The sequence below is a fragment of the Idiotropiscis lumnitzeri genome, chromosome 18, assembly GCF_059441095.1.
Source record: "Idiotropiscis lumnitzeri isolate Australia: NSW breed Sydney's pygmy pipehorse chromosome 18, RoL_Ilum_1.0, whole genome shotgun sequence".
NCBI lineage: Eukaryota > Metazoa > Chordata > Actinopteri > Syngnathiformes > Syngnathidae > Idiotropiscis > Idiotropiscis lumnitzeri.
Genome location: NC_142408.1, coordinates 11,977,251 through 11,988,401, shown reverse-complemented (window position 1 = coordinate 11,988,401; position 11,151 = coordinate 11,977,251). Strand labels below are relative to the sequence as shown.

Sequence of the window (11,151 nt, the reverse complement as noted above, 5' to 3'; positions counted from 1 at the left end):
AACCACTCCGCTACCTCAACCATTACATTTAGCAGGCCGCACAATACCTTCCTATAATCTAAATGTTCATAATCCTCAATTATGTTTTGACATTCACTGAAGTCGGTCGGCGAAGTTGGGTCCTTTCTTATTCTGACTTGGCTAGGGGCGTTCTAGTGCACTGTTCCTAGTCGGAGGTTGGAAAAGTCACACTTCCCACCTTCTAAACATACGGCATTAGGCACTGAGAAACACATGTCATTATCAGTCACCAGCAAGAAACAAAATGGCCACTCCCTGAGATGGATAGAAATGGCAGTATGTCGCTGCTTACTTCATATTACAGAAATGCAATCTTAATCAGAATGCCATGCTTAGACTAGTGTAGGAGCATAGAGCGTATTAATGTAAAGAAAATATTTGACTTGACCTCCCCTTTAACGAGTTTGCACAATGGCATTGAGGATACGATACAGAAACTTCCCTGTGAAATCTTAGTGACACTTCAAAATTCTGACTTTAGTACATCAGAATTTATCTGGATACATGCACATGTAGGAATACATGGGAACACACTTGCAGATAAGTATTATAAATAAATAAATAAATAAATAAATAAATAAAGCCCTGTGATCTGAAATAACACCAGCGATTTCCTTTGTTAAGCCTCTAGTGGGAGAAACAGAAGACAAGGGTATGTGTTGAAAAGCGAAAAAAACGATTCTCACGAAATTGAGATTATTAATAATTAGGTTTTTATCAGAAATACAAAGTACTTTAGACTAGTGTAATGCAATTTATGTTGGGGTCGGCCAGAAATGACTTGCCTGACCCAAGTGGTTCAAAAAATGCTGCTGCTTTGCTCTTAACTGGCACACAAAAATAAGAGTAATTCATTCACATTGATTTGATATTATTTTATTTTTAAATCCCTCCATGGTCTTGCACCACAGTACTTGTCCAACCTGCACCAGCCCTTCCCTCCCACGCGCTTCCTCAGCTCGACAGATTTGCTACTCACCCCTAAAACTAAGATAAAACTCAGAGGGGATTGTATTTTCTCAATTGATGCTCCAAACATGTGAAATGAGCTGCCTCTGCACCAAGTCATTTTCCAGAGGGACGCCCATCGCTGCAGGACTCCACCAATCAGGTACATGGCAACCCTCCTGGAGTTTGCCAAAAGGCACCTGAAGGACTCTCAGACCATGAGAAAGAAAACTCTCTGATCTGATGAGACAAAGATGGAACTGTTTGGCGTGAATGCCAATCATCATGTTTGGAGGTAACCAGGCACAGCTCATCAGCTGACCAATACCATCTCTACAGTGACGCATCATGGTGGCGGCATCATGTGGTGGGCATGATTCTCAGCGGTAGAACCTGGAAGACTAGTTAGGATTAAGGGAAAGATGAACAATGTACACAGACATCCGGAATGAAAACCTGCTCCAGAGTGGTTAGGACCTCGGACTGGGGCGAAGTTTTATTTCCAAAAGGACAACGACACAAAGCACACAGCCAAAAGAAAGTGCTGTTTATAGAATTTTGAGGAAAACATAATTTATTACATTTTAAGATGAGGCTTTAATATAATAAAATGTGGAAAAGGTGCAACGTGAATACTTTAATCTTAGTGTGGTACTAGTACCACTCATGGTACGCGCGCTCCCTCTGGTGTTTAATTAATCACAGCTTGTTATGCAATTCCACATTTAATTACGAAATGAAACATTTAATTAATGACACCTTTATTTAATTATTTAATGCTGCATTTATTAATTTACCTGATTTTTTAAAGTTCATGTTAAATCAATGAATGGCACAATTAAATGGCGATAAACTGTAGTAGTTACCATCCCAAGTCAATAGGTGGCAGAAATGTACGGATTAACTGATTTTCAACTACCGTGAAGAAGTAGAAAAGGAAGTTGCAGAAAATAATGTACAATACCAGCGTTGGATGAGCAAAACCTATTTTTCAAATTTTGGCATTTTTTTATTAGGCCACACATTTGGCTCATTGTTTGTCGATGCTACGTTTGTAAAATCATAGGTTAGGCTGAACTCATTTTATTTTTTTAGGACGTTGTTAACAACGGTTGTCAGCTGATTTCGACATGGCCCAACAAGCTGCTGCTTTGCAGACCTACAACAATGAACTCGTCAAGTGTAAGTGGTTCGATTATTCACAGGGCTCAAGACTAACTTTTTGCACTGGTGCGCCCAACTTTTTCTCTCGCTTGCGCCAGCGCCGATTTAGGAACCTGAAATCCATGGGAAAAACATTTTACACTATTAACTGCTAAATGATTTTCGACCTGGTCAACAAAGTTCTTTATTTTAAGTACAATTCTGCAAGACATGTAATTTATTGAAAAGTTTTTCACAATCAGGCCTCGAAATCTATTTTTTTGGTTGCAAGAGCCACTTTGATTTTCTTCACCTTTAATTTATTTTGCTCACTAAAAACAACCATTATTTTAGAACTTAAAATGCATCCATTTGTCTTTACACAATCTGTGTTCTATTTGACATAAGTGCTTTGAGTACAATCTCAGTTTTGTCAGTTTTAATTTCAATTCAATATTGGTTATTGTATTTCACCTCCGTGGTTGAATGAATCATGGCGGGCTGTAATTTATTGTCGTGTTCAAATAGCTTTGAAGTTGTGTTATATCCATATGCAAAATTGAGTTTGAATTCAACCTGATGAGAACAAAGAAAATGTTGCATTTCATCTCCGTTTGAAGCTGTCCAGACACTCAATTTTTTTTCCTCGCTTGTCCCTTGCAGGTTTTGATGACCTGTGCTCCAAGCGGGATGAGTTGAGGCATCAGATCAAGCTGGAGGAAGAGGAGAAGGAACGGCTCCAGCATGACATCCACAGCCTCTCTGAGAAGCTGAGCAGAGTTAATGAAAGCTTGGCACAAAGAATGGCTGCACGCGCCACCATCGACCGCACCATCGCAGAGACTGAGGCTGCGTACACCAAGGTGTTTGTCATGATTAGTGTGACTAGCTTAAAGTTTCTCTTGACTGTTCTTTCACACTATGCCTTTTTACTAATTAATATTTACTGTTTACATGTACATTTTAAGTGACACATCAGCTTACATTGGGGTCAGTCCATGTAAAGTCAACCGTATTTTTTTTCCTTTGAATTTTGAAGTGTGGTTGGAAATGGAAGGAAAAGACCAGAATAGGATCGAGTGAATAATCAAAAATTAAATGCAATTTTGATTTTGGCTTCACCCAATCATAAATGCATTATAATCGAAGATAATGAAATAATAAATAGCACTGAGTGTGTGTCATAGTTCTTGCATTAATGTTTATTGACAGACAAGTTGGAGTTTATTGTATGCATGCCCAAAATAATTACAAACATTGTATATTTAAATACATACAACACATACCTCACAAACTGCTTTACAAACATTGCCATCTTAATGCAAGCATTCTATGAAAAACCCTATCGACAGGCTAAAAAAAAGTCACACAAGGGATTTTAGTTTCAAATAATTCAGTTTCAAATATTCTCACAGTCAGACGCTGTAGTAACACATACAGTTGTTATAACAATACTCAGGCTGATATTTATCTTAATCTGAGAAAAATTAGTTATATTCATAAATTGCAAAAACACCACACTAAGATTCCAAGGTGTGCATTGCAGGAACAATTGGTATTCATTTTTTATTGCTATTATTTTAATACAATATTGTTTTTTCTCTTGGGTTCGGAATACTGTTTTGACGGTGACTAATCGTGGCTAATAATTGCGATAGTCAAAATTATTTTTTCCGTAATCGCCAAGCTCTAGGCCAGAACACAAACATCATGCACTTTTTTATTTTATTTTTTTCCTGAACTGATAAGAGGATCTCAACAAATGCAATATACACACTGAGCAAAATTATGAGAACCCCCCCGCTCTCTTCCAGTGAAAGAAAAAAAAACACAGTGGTCACTGAAATTACATGAAACTGCCAAATGCACACACAAAAAAAGATTTACAGAAAATTAACCAATGAAAATCAGAGTGAGTGACCACTCGCCCTCATTCACTTGAATGGATCCGGCGAGTTGTGCACCGCTATATTTAAACTCTTTACCACAAGCTTCATCCATTGGCACACTTAAATTGCAAATATGCTTAATTATTGTTGTAAAACGCAATATACTGTATTTCTATGTCTTGCTGGCTGTCTCTCGCTGGCTTAGACAAAGTAATTGATTTTTCTGTTTGTGTGAAAGCTTCCGTGCATTTGATGGGCTGTAATTTGCGACAGCCAGGCCGTTTTGGAACCGGTAATGGAAGTGTACCTTAATTAAGCATCTGCTGAAGGAGATTAAACATGCTAGCAGCAGTTGGCGCCCTTCAAACCTGAGACAACTTGAGCAATTTAATCATGAGGAGGGGTCAAAATACCTGCTGGCTGGTGCAGAAGTCTTATCAACAGTTATTATTGCCTCAAAGCGTTGTGCAAGAAAATAGGTTAGCATGATTTTTGTTTAAGTCTGTTTTATTAGTTGTTTTTAATACCGTATTTTACGGACTATAAGCCGCTACTTGTTTTCCTAGATTTTGAACCATGTGGCCAATACAACGGTGCAGCGTTTCTATGACTTTTTCTTTCACCGGTAGGGGCGCTCAGAAAATACTCTAAATAAATCTCGATTTAAAAAAAATTTTTTTTTTGCTCTTGGGTCTGTTCTGTTTCAATTAGCAAAGTTGTTGCCGTGTTAAAAGGCACTGTTTTAACAATCTGTTCATATACCTTTATGTGCATTCACAGTACAAAATTGTTCCGTATATGCAGTAAAAAACTCATTTTATTTTCAACGTTGAAAACTGCAGCTTGTATATCGTTTTTTTTTTTTTTTTTAATAAAGTTGCTGCCGCTTATATACAGGTGCGCCTTATAGTTTATTAGTTAGACCACATTGTCAGTTTGTTATTTCATTGACCATTGTGGGTTTTTCTTACTTTTACACAGGGCCGCCAACAAGTTTATTTGTGTGCTACATACATTGTACATTGGAAGCGGTGCCGTATCAGTATTTATCTAATAACTTGACAAAAACATCACCAATCGGTTAAAATCAACTCCCCAGTGATGTGAATTATTAATTGTACAACGTGTGCTGATCCACATGTGTTTTCTTGTCAAATTTGCTCTAACCAACCAATCAGAGGATGAAAAAATGCAGACATTCTTGTGGGCCAGCTAATATATTTTAAGTTACGTTGGTCAACAGTACTAATTCTGAAAGCCAAGTCCGATTGACGTGCCAGGACACCCGAATGGACAAAAAAAATGTTCTGCTCAATATGTTTTGGTTATACATTTTATGAAAGGAACTGAAATTTATTTCATCAATATTTTTTGCAGTTGTTTTAAGACCGTAAGAAAAACAGTTGAGAAGGCCCACCCAGCTGACGCTGAGCTCGTCAACTGGCCTTACTGATCATGGCCACCTATCAAGTCAATGCCACTCTTATAAAAAAAACAAAACAAAAAAACAACGGACTTAGCCATGCAAACACCGTCTTTGATCTGCTGATTGTTTCATGTAATTTTCTGCTGTCCTCTCACAGATCTTGGAGAGTTCACAGACCTTACTGAGTGTCCTCCAGCAGCAGGCAGGAAACTTCAGTCAAACCTCAGCGCCTCGGAGGAAAGAGCACTGATTTGCAGCGGAAGTAGTTCATAAAAGACTGCACAAGAAATTGTTTAGTAACTTTTTAGATTTATTTTTTTAAACCTAATAAATATAAAATAGTGTCTCATGCACCTGGCTCAGTGATTGATGTAACGTGTATTATTTACATAATTTTGTCTTGATTGGTTGTTTCATACCAGTACTGTGGTTTTTAGTACTAGGCTTCGGTTTGGATTATTTTCTTAGCTCAACTTTGTATAGCACTTTACTAATGACCACAGTTGGAACAAAGTGATGTAGACAGATACAAATCCATCATAAGCTATAGAACTGGGTTCGAAGATGAGTTAAAACTTTGAAAAGATTGAATCTCTTGTGAGGATTTTGTCCCTACTATAAAGTTTTTTTGCAGTCCAAAAACACTAATGACTCAAAATTCTCAAGAGCTGCTTTATTTATTTATTTTTTTAATGCAATTACAGCAATAGCATTCATGTAAAAACGTTGATATGAATATTTTATTGCAAATGACTGACTTCATTGCTTATACACTCATTGTCTTCTCAATGATGTGTTTTGAATGATCTTGCCAAGACTATTTTTTCCCAGTTCTAATGCCAGGCGATTTTGCTTAAATTAGATAATATATTCCTTATTTCATTATTGTTTGGTTGTTCCTAAAACCATGACTCAATGTAAAATGTATGCATTTTCCCTCTCAACCACAGGGGTCAAAACCAAGGCCTGGGGGTCAGATTTGGCTTGCCACATCATATTATGTGGCCTGCAAAAACAAATTGTGTTTGTCAAGTTCATGATTCTTGCTAAAATATAAAAAAAAATGCAAATGGTTTGAACAATTAATAACGTTTTTTTAAAACACAAATCTCCCTTTTAAAATAAATTGAGGTAATAGTTCAACAAATATTTATTTGACAGGCTTCTGATTTCAGAACTAGTTATCCATCATTTTTTCTGTGTACAGTGCATGTAGTAATATGAGGCAATCATACATGTGTGGGTTCACTCATAATGGCCCTCCAAGGAAAAACATAATTCTGATGTGGCCCTCAACAAAAATTCGTTTGACAACCCTCCATAAACGAGTAAGAAACAAATTATTGTCTCTGCCAAGTTCAGAAAAACGTAGCACGTCTGCCTTTGCTACAAAAGTACATTGTGAGTTTTGTTGAAATCCCACCCAAGTTCAATAATTGGATAAGGCTTGGGTTTAAACAAACCCCAAATGATGTTGTCTCCTTGTATAGAAACTCACTACAGATAAAAAAATAATGCTAGTCTTGCCAAATATTTTAACTGCTACAATCATATAACCAAAGCTCAATGAACACATCGACCAGTCAGACACTTTTTCATGCTATCACGTCTCAAATTTTCAATGGTTACGTATTTTTATGGCCACTACTACAATTTTATATTTTAAGCGTATAATTGTAGCACTTGTAGAGGAAAGTATTTTTTGAGTCGTATTTAATTTTTAAAATGTTTTGAAAACATTGCGCAATCATCACGCAATGGCAACGTACGTCATTTGGCAAGATCTAGCAACAAATAGCCTGTTTAAAATGACTAGCTTGTTAGAAACTCGTCTGTATAGTGAACACATTGTTGAACGATCGAATACCTGAGAAGATTTTTTCCTGTACAAGTCGACTGATGGAGGGACAGAGCAGGAGGTCGCTGATTCAAAATTCATACCCGCTCAATGTGCAAGCAACACTTTGCGTACTCTTTGGTACGTAACATCAAAAAGATCGATTTGACTTACGTAATCGAAACGAAATAAAATGCATTCCCCGTGTTCCGTTCGCACGCGGATGAAGCGACGTGAGATCAGAACTCCGCCATGAGCCAACAAGCTGCTGCTTTACAGAATTACAACAATGAGCTCGTCAATTGTAAGCGATCGATCGTGTATTTATTTTAATCACCTCTCTTGCCGAATTTTATACGAATCAATGATTGTGTATTGTAATTTTTATTAGTGCAATCTAAAAATAGAGGCTGTTGTTGCCTGGATACAAATCCCCAATTATACTCAGCACTCATGACGATGATGTTGATGACGTATTAAATTGAGGCCAGCATACAATAGTTGCACAGCAAAAGACTTTTTATTTTCTTGCAATTTCCACTAATTGAATCTTAAACACTTTTTAAAAGACCAAATGGACTTTTCTGGTTTTGCAGTTTTAGCAGAGCTCGGCAGTCCGACCCGGAAGCATCCGGCCGGATGCCCATTTTTGGGGCTGTGGGTGAAATTAAAAAAAAAAAAAAAAGAGTTTGATTAACAAAGGCCGGAGGTGGATTTTAGTCGGGCCCACGAATCGGCCCTCGTATGTGTGATGAACCTACTCGCGAAATGGGTAAATGACAAAAATTGCCTCCGAATACATCAATAGCGCCACTTATAAACAAGGCCCGAGGGTCAAGGCCGGAACAGTTCAGAGGTTGCATGGGACCTACCAGCAAAAAAAGGGGTCAAGTGCCCAGCTCTGCTTTTTAGGAATAGCGATGCTTAGTTTTGACACTCAGCGCTGCGTTGCATTTGGGTGCCAGTCAGGGAGGGACGTAGTCAGAAAGTTTTCAGTGGGGTGGCCAGGGTGATACAACAGCACAGTGAGTGATGGCCATGCATCTGTCCATCATTCTTTATCATACCATCCACAGTCAGGGTTTCGTAAAATGAACTTCAAACATATCCAGAACCATACCCATTACACTCAGAATCAAGCAGGAACAAATCTAACAAAAAAGCAACATTTGCTGAGCTTAATTTTCTCGACAATGCCATTTTCTTAGCAGTGGCTTTGCTTTTGTATACGATGTCACAGTCTACTTCTAGATCTATCGAGATAGAGTCAAAGTCGGTCTACAGAATCAAACCCAGAACTTTGGGCTGTGAGACTAACCATTGCACATCGTTCCACCTCATTAAAATTAATTTCCAAGTTGTCATATGTAGTGATTTCTGTTAAATGACGTCAAATTCAATATATGATAGATATTATGTGATGCTGATGTATTACTCATCTGCAGTGCAGAAAGCACTCGAAAACCTTTTCAAACAGCTTGCTTTCCATTTTTTTTCTTGCACTAATTTTCCACAATGTCATGCAGAGTGGAGTTGTGGGGTGGACAACTCCAGCATGTTTTAGATGTTTCCCTCCTCCAACACAACTGATTCAAATACCAACAACAGCAAGCTCCACAGAAGCCTGATAACGATCCTGATCATTTGACTCAGGTGTGATGGAAGAGGGTCACGTCTAGAACGTGCCCATCCTTGAGTTAGGACATTGAGCAATGTTTTCTGTCCCCTGTTAAGGTATTGAGGACCTGTGCTCCAAGCGCGAAGAGTTGAACCGTCAGATCAAGCTGGAGGAAGAGGAGAAGGAACGACTGCAGCATGACATCCGTGTCTTCTCTGAAAAACTGAGTAAGGTCAACGAAAGCCTGGCACAAAGAATGGCTGCACGCGCCACCTTCGACCGCACCATCGCAGAAACCGAAGCTGCATACACCAAGGTGAGTGTCCTTTGCTGACGTACAGGAATATTTGACGACTACCGTGTTCTGTTTGTACTCACTCAGTAACCACTTTTGAATGGAAATATTTTTTAACTTTTCAAGGGATAAGACCGAGGAAATCACACTTCATAGTACGTTTACTGTCCTTGAAGTCTCCGACCATACATAGTTAAAGTTTGTCATTTTTCAAAAATGAGACATCATGACAGTCATTTTTAAGGGGTACTGACAATACTTTCTGTAGTGCGACAGTCAACCATGAGGTCATTTTGAAGGACACTCGGGACTGATGTTGTGGTTTGCGGGAAGCGCAGTTCAGTCTGGCCCACAGTCGATGAGTTTAAGTACAATAACGTGTTTGAGCTTCCGCATGTTTCATGTCATGTACTGCTCTGCTCCCGCAGATCTTAGAGAGCTCCCAATCTCTGCTGAGTGTCCTGAAGCACGAGGCCGGAAACCTCAGTAAAGCCTCAGAGCCTCGCAAGAAAGAACACTAAAGCAGAGAAAGTGGATCTTAAAGACTATACTTCAAAAGAAGTTGTAACATTTGACTAATTGTGTTTTTACAGGTAACAAAGCACACATGTTAATTTTCCTTTGATGCTTTTATGTCAAAATTCTGAATGTGATGCTATGGACAATGAAGTCACGACAGGTGTACAGTATCATACATCAGAAACACACTCTAAGTCAGGTGTGGGCATACTACAGCCCGGGGGCCACATGCCGCCCGTTAACGTTTTAATCCAGCCCGCTGAACTTGAAATAAATTAAATGAATAAACATTTTGTTGTTATGGTTTTGTTCACTTTCATTTAAAATTAAATGTCTTTTTTTTTTCTCGGATGAGGTGAGGTTACCAAAACACTCCATCCATCTCCTCCTGGTCCGGCCCCTCTATAAAAATTTTAGAACCCATTGTGGCCCGCTAATCAAAAAGTTTGCCCACCCCTGCTCTAAATCAATGTTTTTTCATTATTTATAAATTCCTGAATTGTAGATCCATACTTAAAGACCAAGTGTGAAGTAAACTTGACCCACCGAGTAAGAAATCTATTTTAAGAATACTCACGTTACTTTTTTCACGCATTCATAATTAGACCCATAGCAACGCTCTAACAATGAAAATGCTTTTGTTTGTCAATCTCCAATATTCTTTGGGAAAGATGTCATTTTCAGAACGAGTTGAAAGTTGCCATTGCACTGCATTGTTGTCTGGTGAGCTGCGCAACGGACATTGTTTTTGCGTTATTGGGCGAAATGTCTGTGTGGCGATGCATTGTTCTCATTCTGGGAAGCATCTGTTTGAGTGGCCAAAACCCCAAAAAATAGGGTCCGTAAAGGTCGTCGACCAGTGTTCTTTGCCACAAGCACTTGGAAGATATGTTTTCTGAAACGTTTTGCTTATGATAAAGGCTCTGCAAAAAGGTAGGTGGGATTACAATCCATTTTAAAAAACATGTGGTGTGTTGCGTGTATTGTGACAGCTTGTGTCTGACTGATGGCTGTGATGTATGTGTAAGTGCGCATGCGCTTAAGAATGTGAGAAAGGTGGAAAAAGGAAATAAGGGCAAGAAAGAGTGAGGACTGTGTGAACAAGGAGCCGAGGAGACCAAGCGGGCGGGTGTTAAGCAGCGCGTTGAACAGCAACTCTGTATATATACCTTAAATACCTTACCAATGACAACGTAGGAAACCAACCACTATAACGAGTGGTCTCAGTACTAGCAGAATAAATGAAGCCCGTAGGCAATCTCCCCGTGCGTCATTGAAAGCATGGAAGAGCATCAAATTTAAACTAATAACGCAAAGCAAATAACCCCAGCCTATATATCTTGCCATTCGCCCAGTCTTGATGAGTCTACGCTCCACTCCATGTCCAGTGTTCTGACAAAATGTCCTGAAAGCCGCACAATAGTTTCTGGCTTGTACATGTATGGTCTAACAAAC

General features: G+C 38.7%; 2 protein-coding genes across 4 annotated transcripts; both read left to right on the top strand.

Annotated features, from left to right (window-relative positions):
- Positions 1-1,861: 1,861 nt before the first annotated feature.
- On the top strand, positions 1,862-5,780 carry LOC148319544 (microtubule nucleation factor SSNA1-like). Of its 2 annotated transcripts, XM_088281567.1 has the most exons (3): positions 1,862-2,151; positions 2,776-2,975; positions 5,585-5,780. In XM_088281567.1, exons 1-3 carry the CDS (start codon positions 2,100-2,102, stop codon positions 5,675-5,677), a joined length of 345 nt encoding a protein of 114 aa, XP_088137693.1. In that variant the 5' UTR covers positions 1,862-2,099; the 3' UTR covers positions 5,678-5,780. The 2 variants fall into 2 exon arrangements, with proteins under 2 accessions (XP_088137693.1, XP_088137692.1); XM_088281566.1 differs by lacking the exon at positions 5,585-5,780 and having other exon boundaries at positions 2,776-3,298.
- Positions 5,781-7,079: 1,299 nt separating this feature from the next.
- On the top strand, positions 7,080-10,269 carry LOC148319543 (microtubule nucleation factor SSNA1-like). Of its 2 annotated transcripts, XM_088281757.1 has the most exons (4): positions 7,266-7,405; positions 7,494-7,568; positions 8,999-9,198; positions 9,606-10,269. In XM_088281757.1, exons 2-4 carry the CDS (start codon positions 7,517-7,519, stop codon positions 9,696-9,698), a joined length of 345 nt encoding a protein of 114 aa, XP_088137883.1. In that variant the 5' UTR covers positions 7,266-7,405; positions 7,494-7,516; the 3' UTR covers positions 9,699-10,269. The 2 variants fall into 2 exon arrangements, with proteins under 2 accessions (XP_088137882.1, XP_088137883.1); XM_088281756.1 differs by lacking the exon at positions 7,494-7,568 and having other exon boundaries at positions 7,080-7,405.
- The last annotated feature ends 882 nt before the right edge of the window (positions 10,270-11,151 follow it).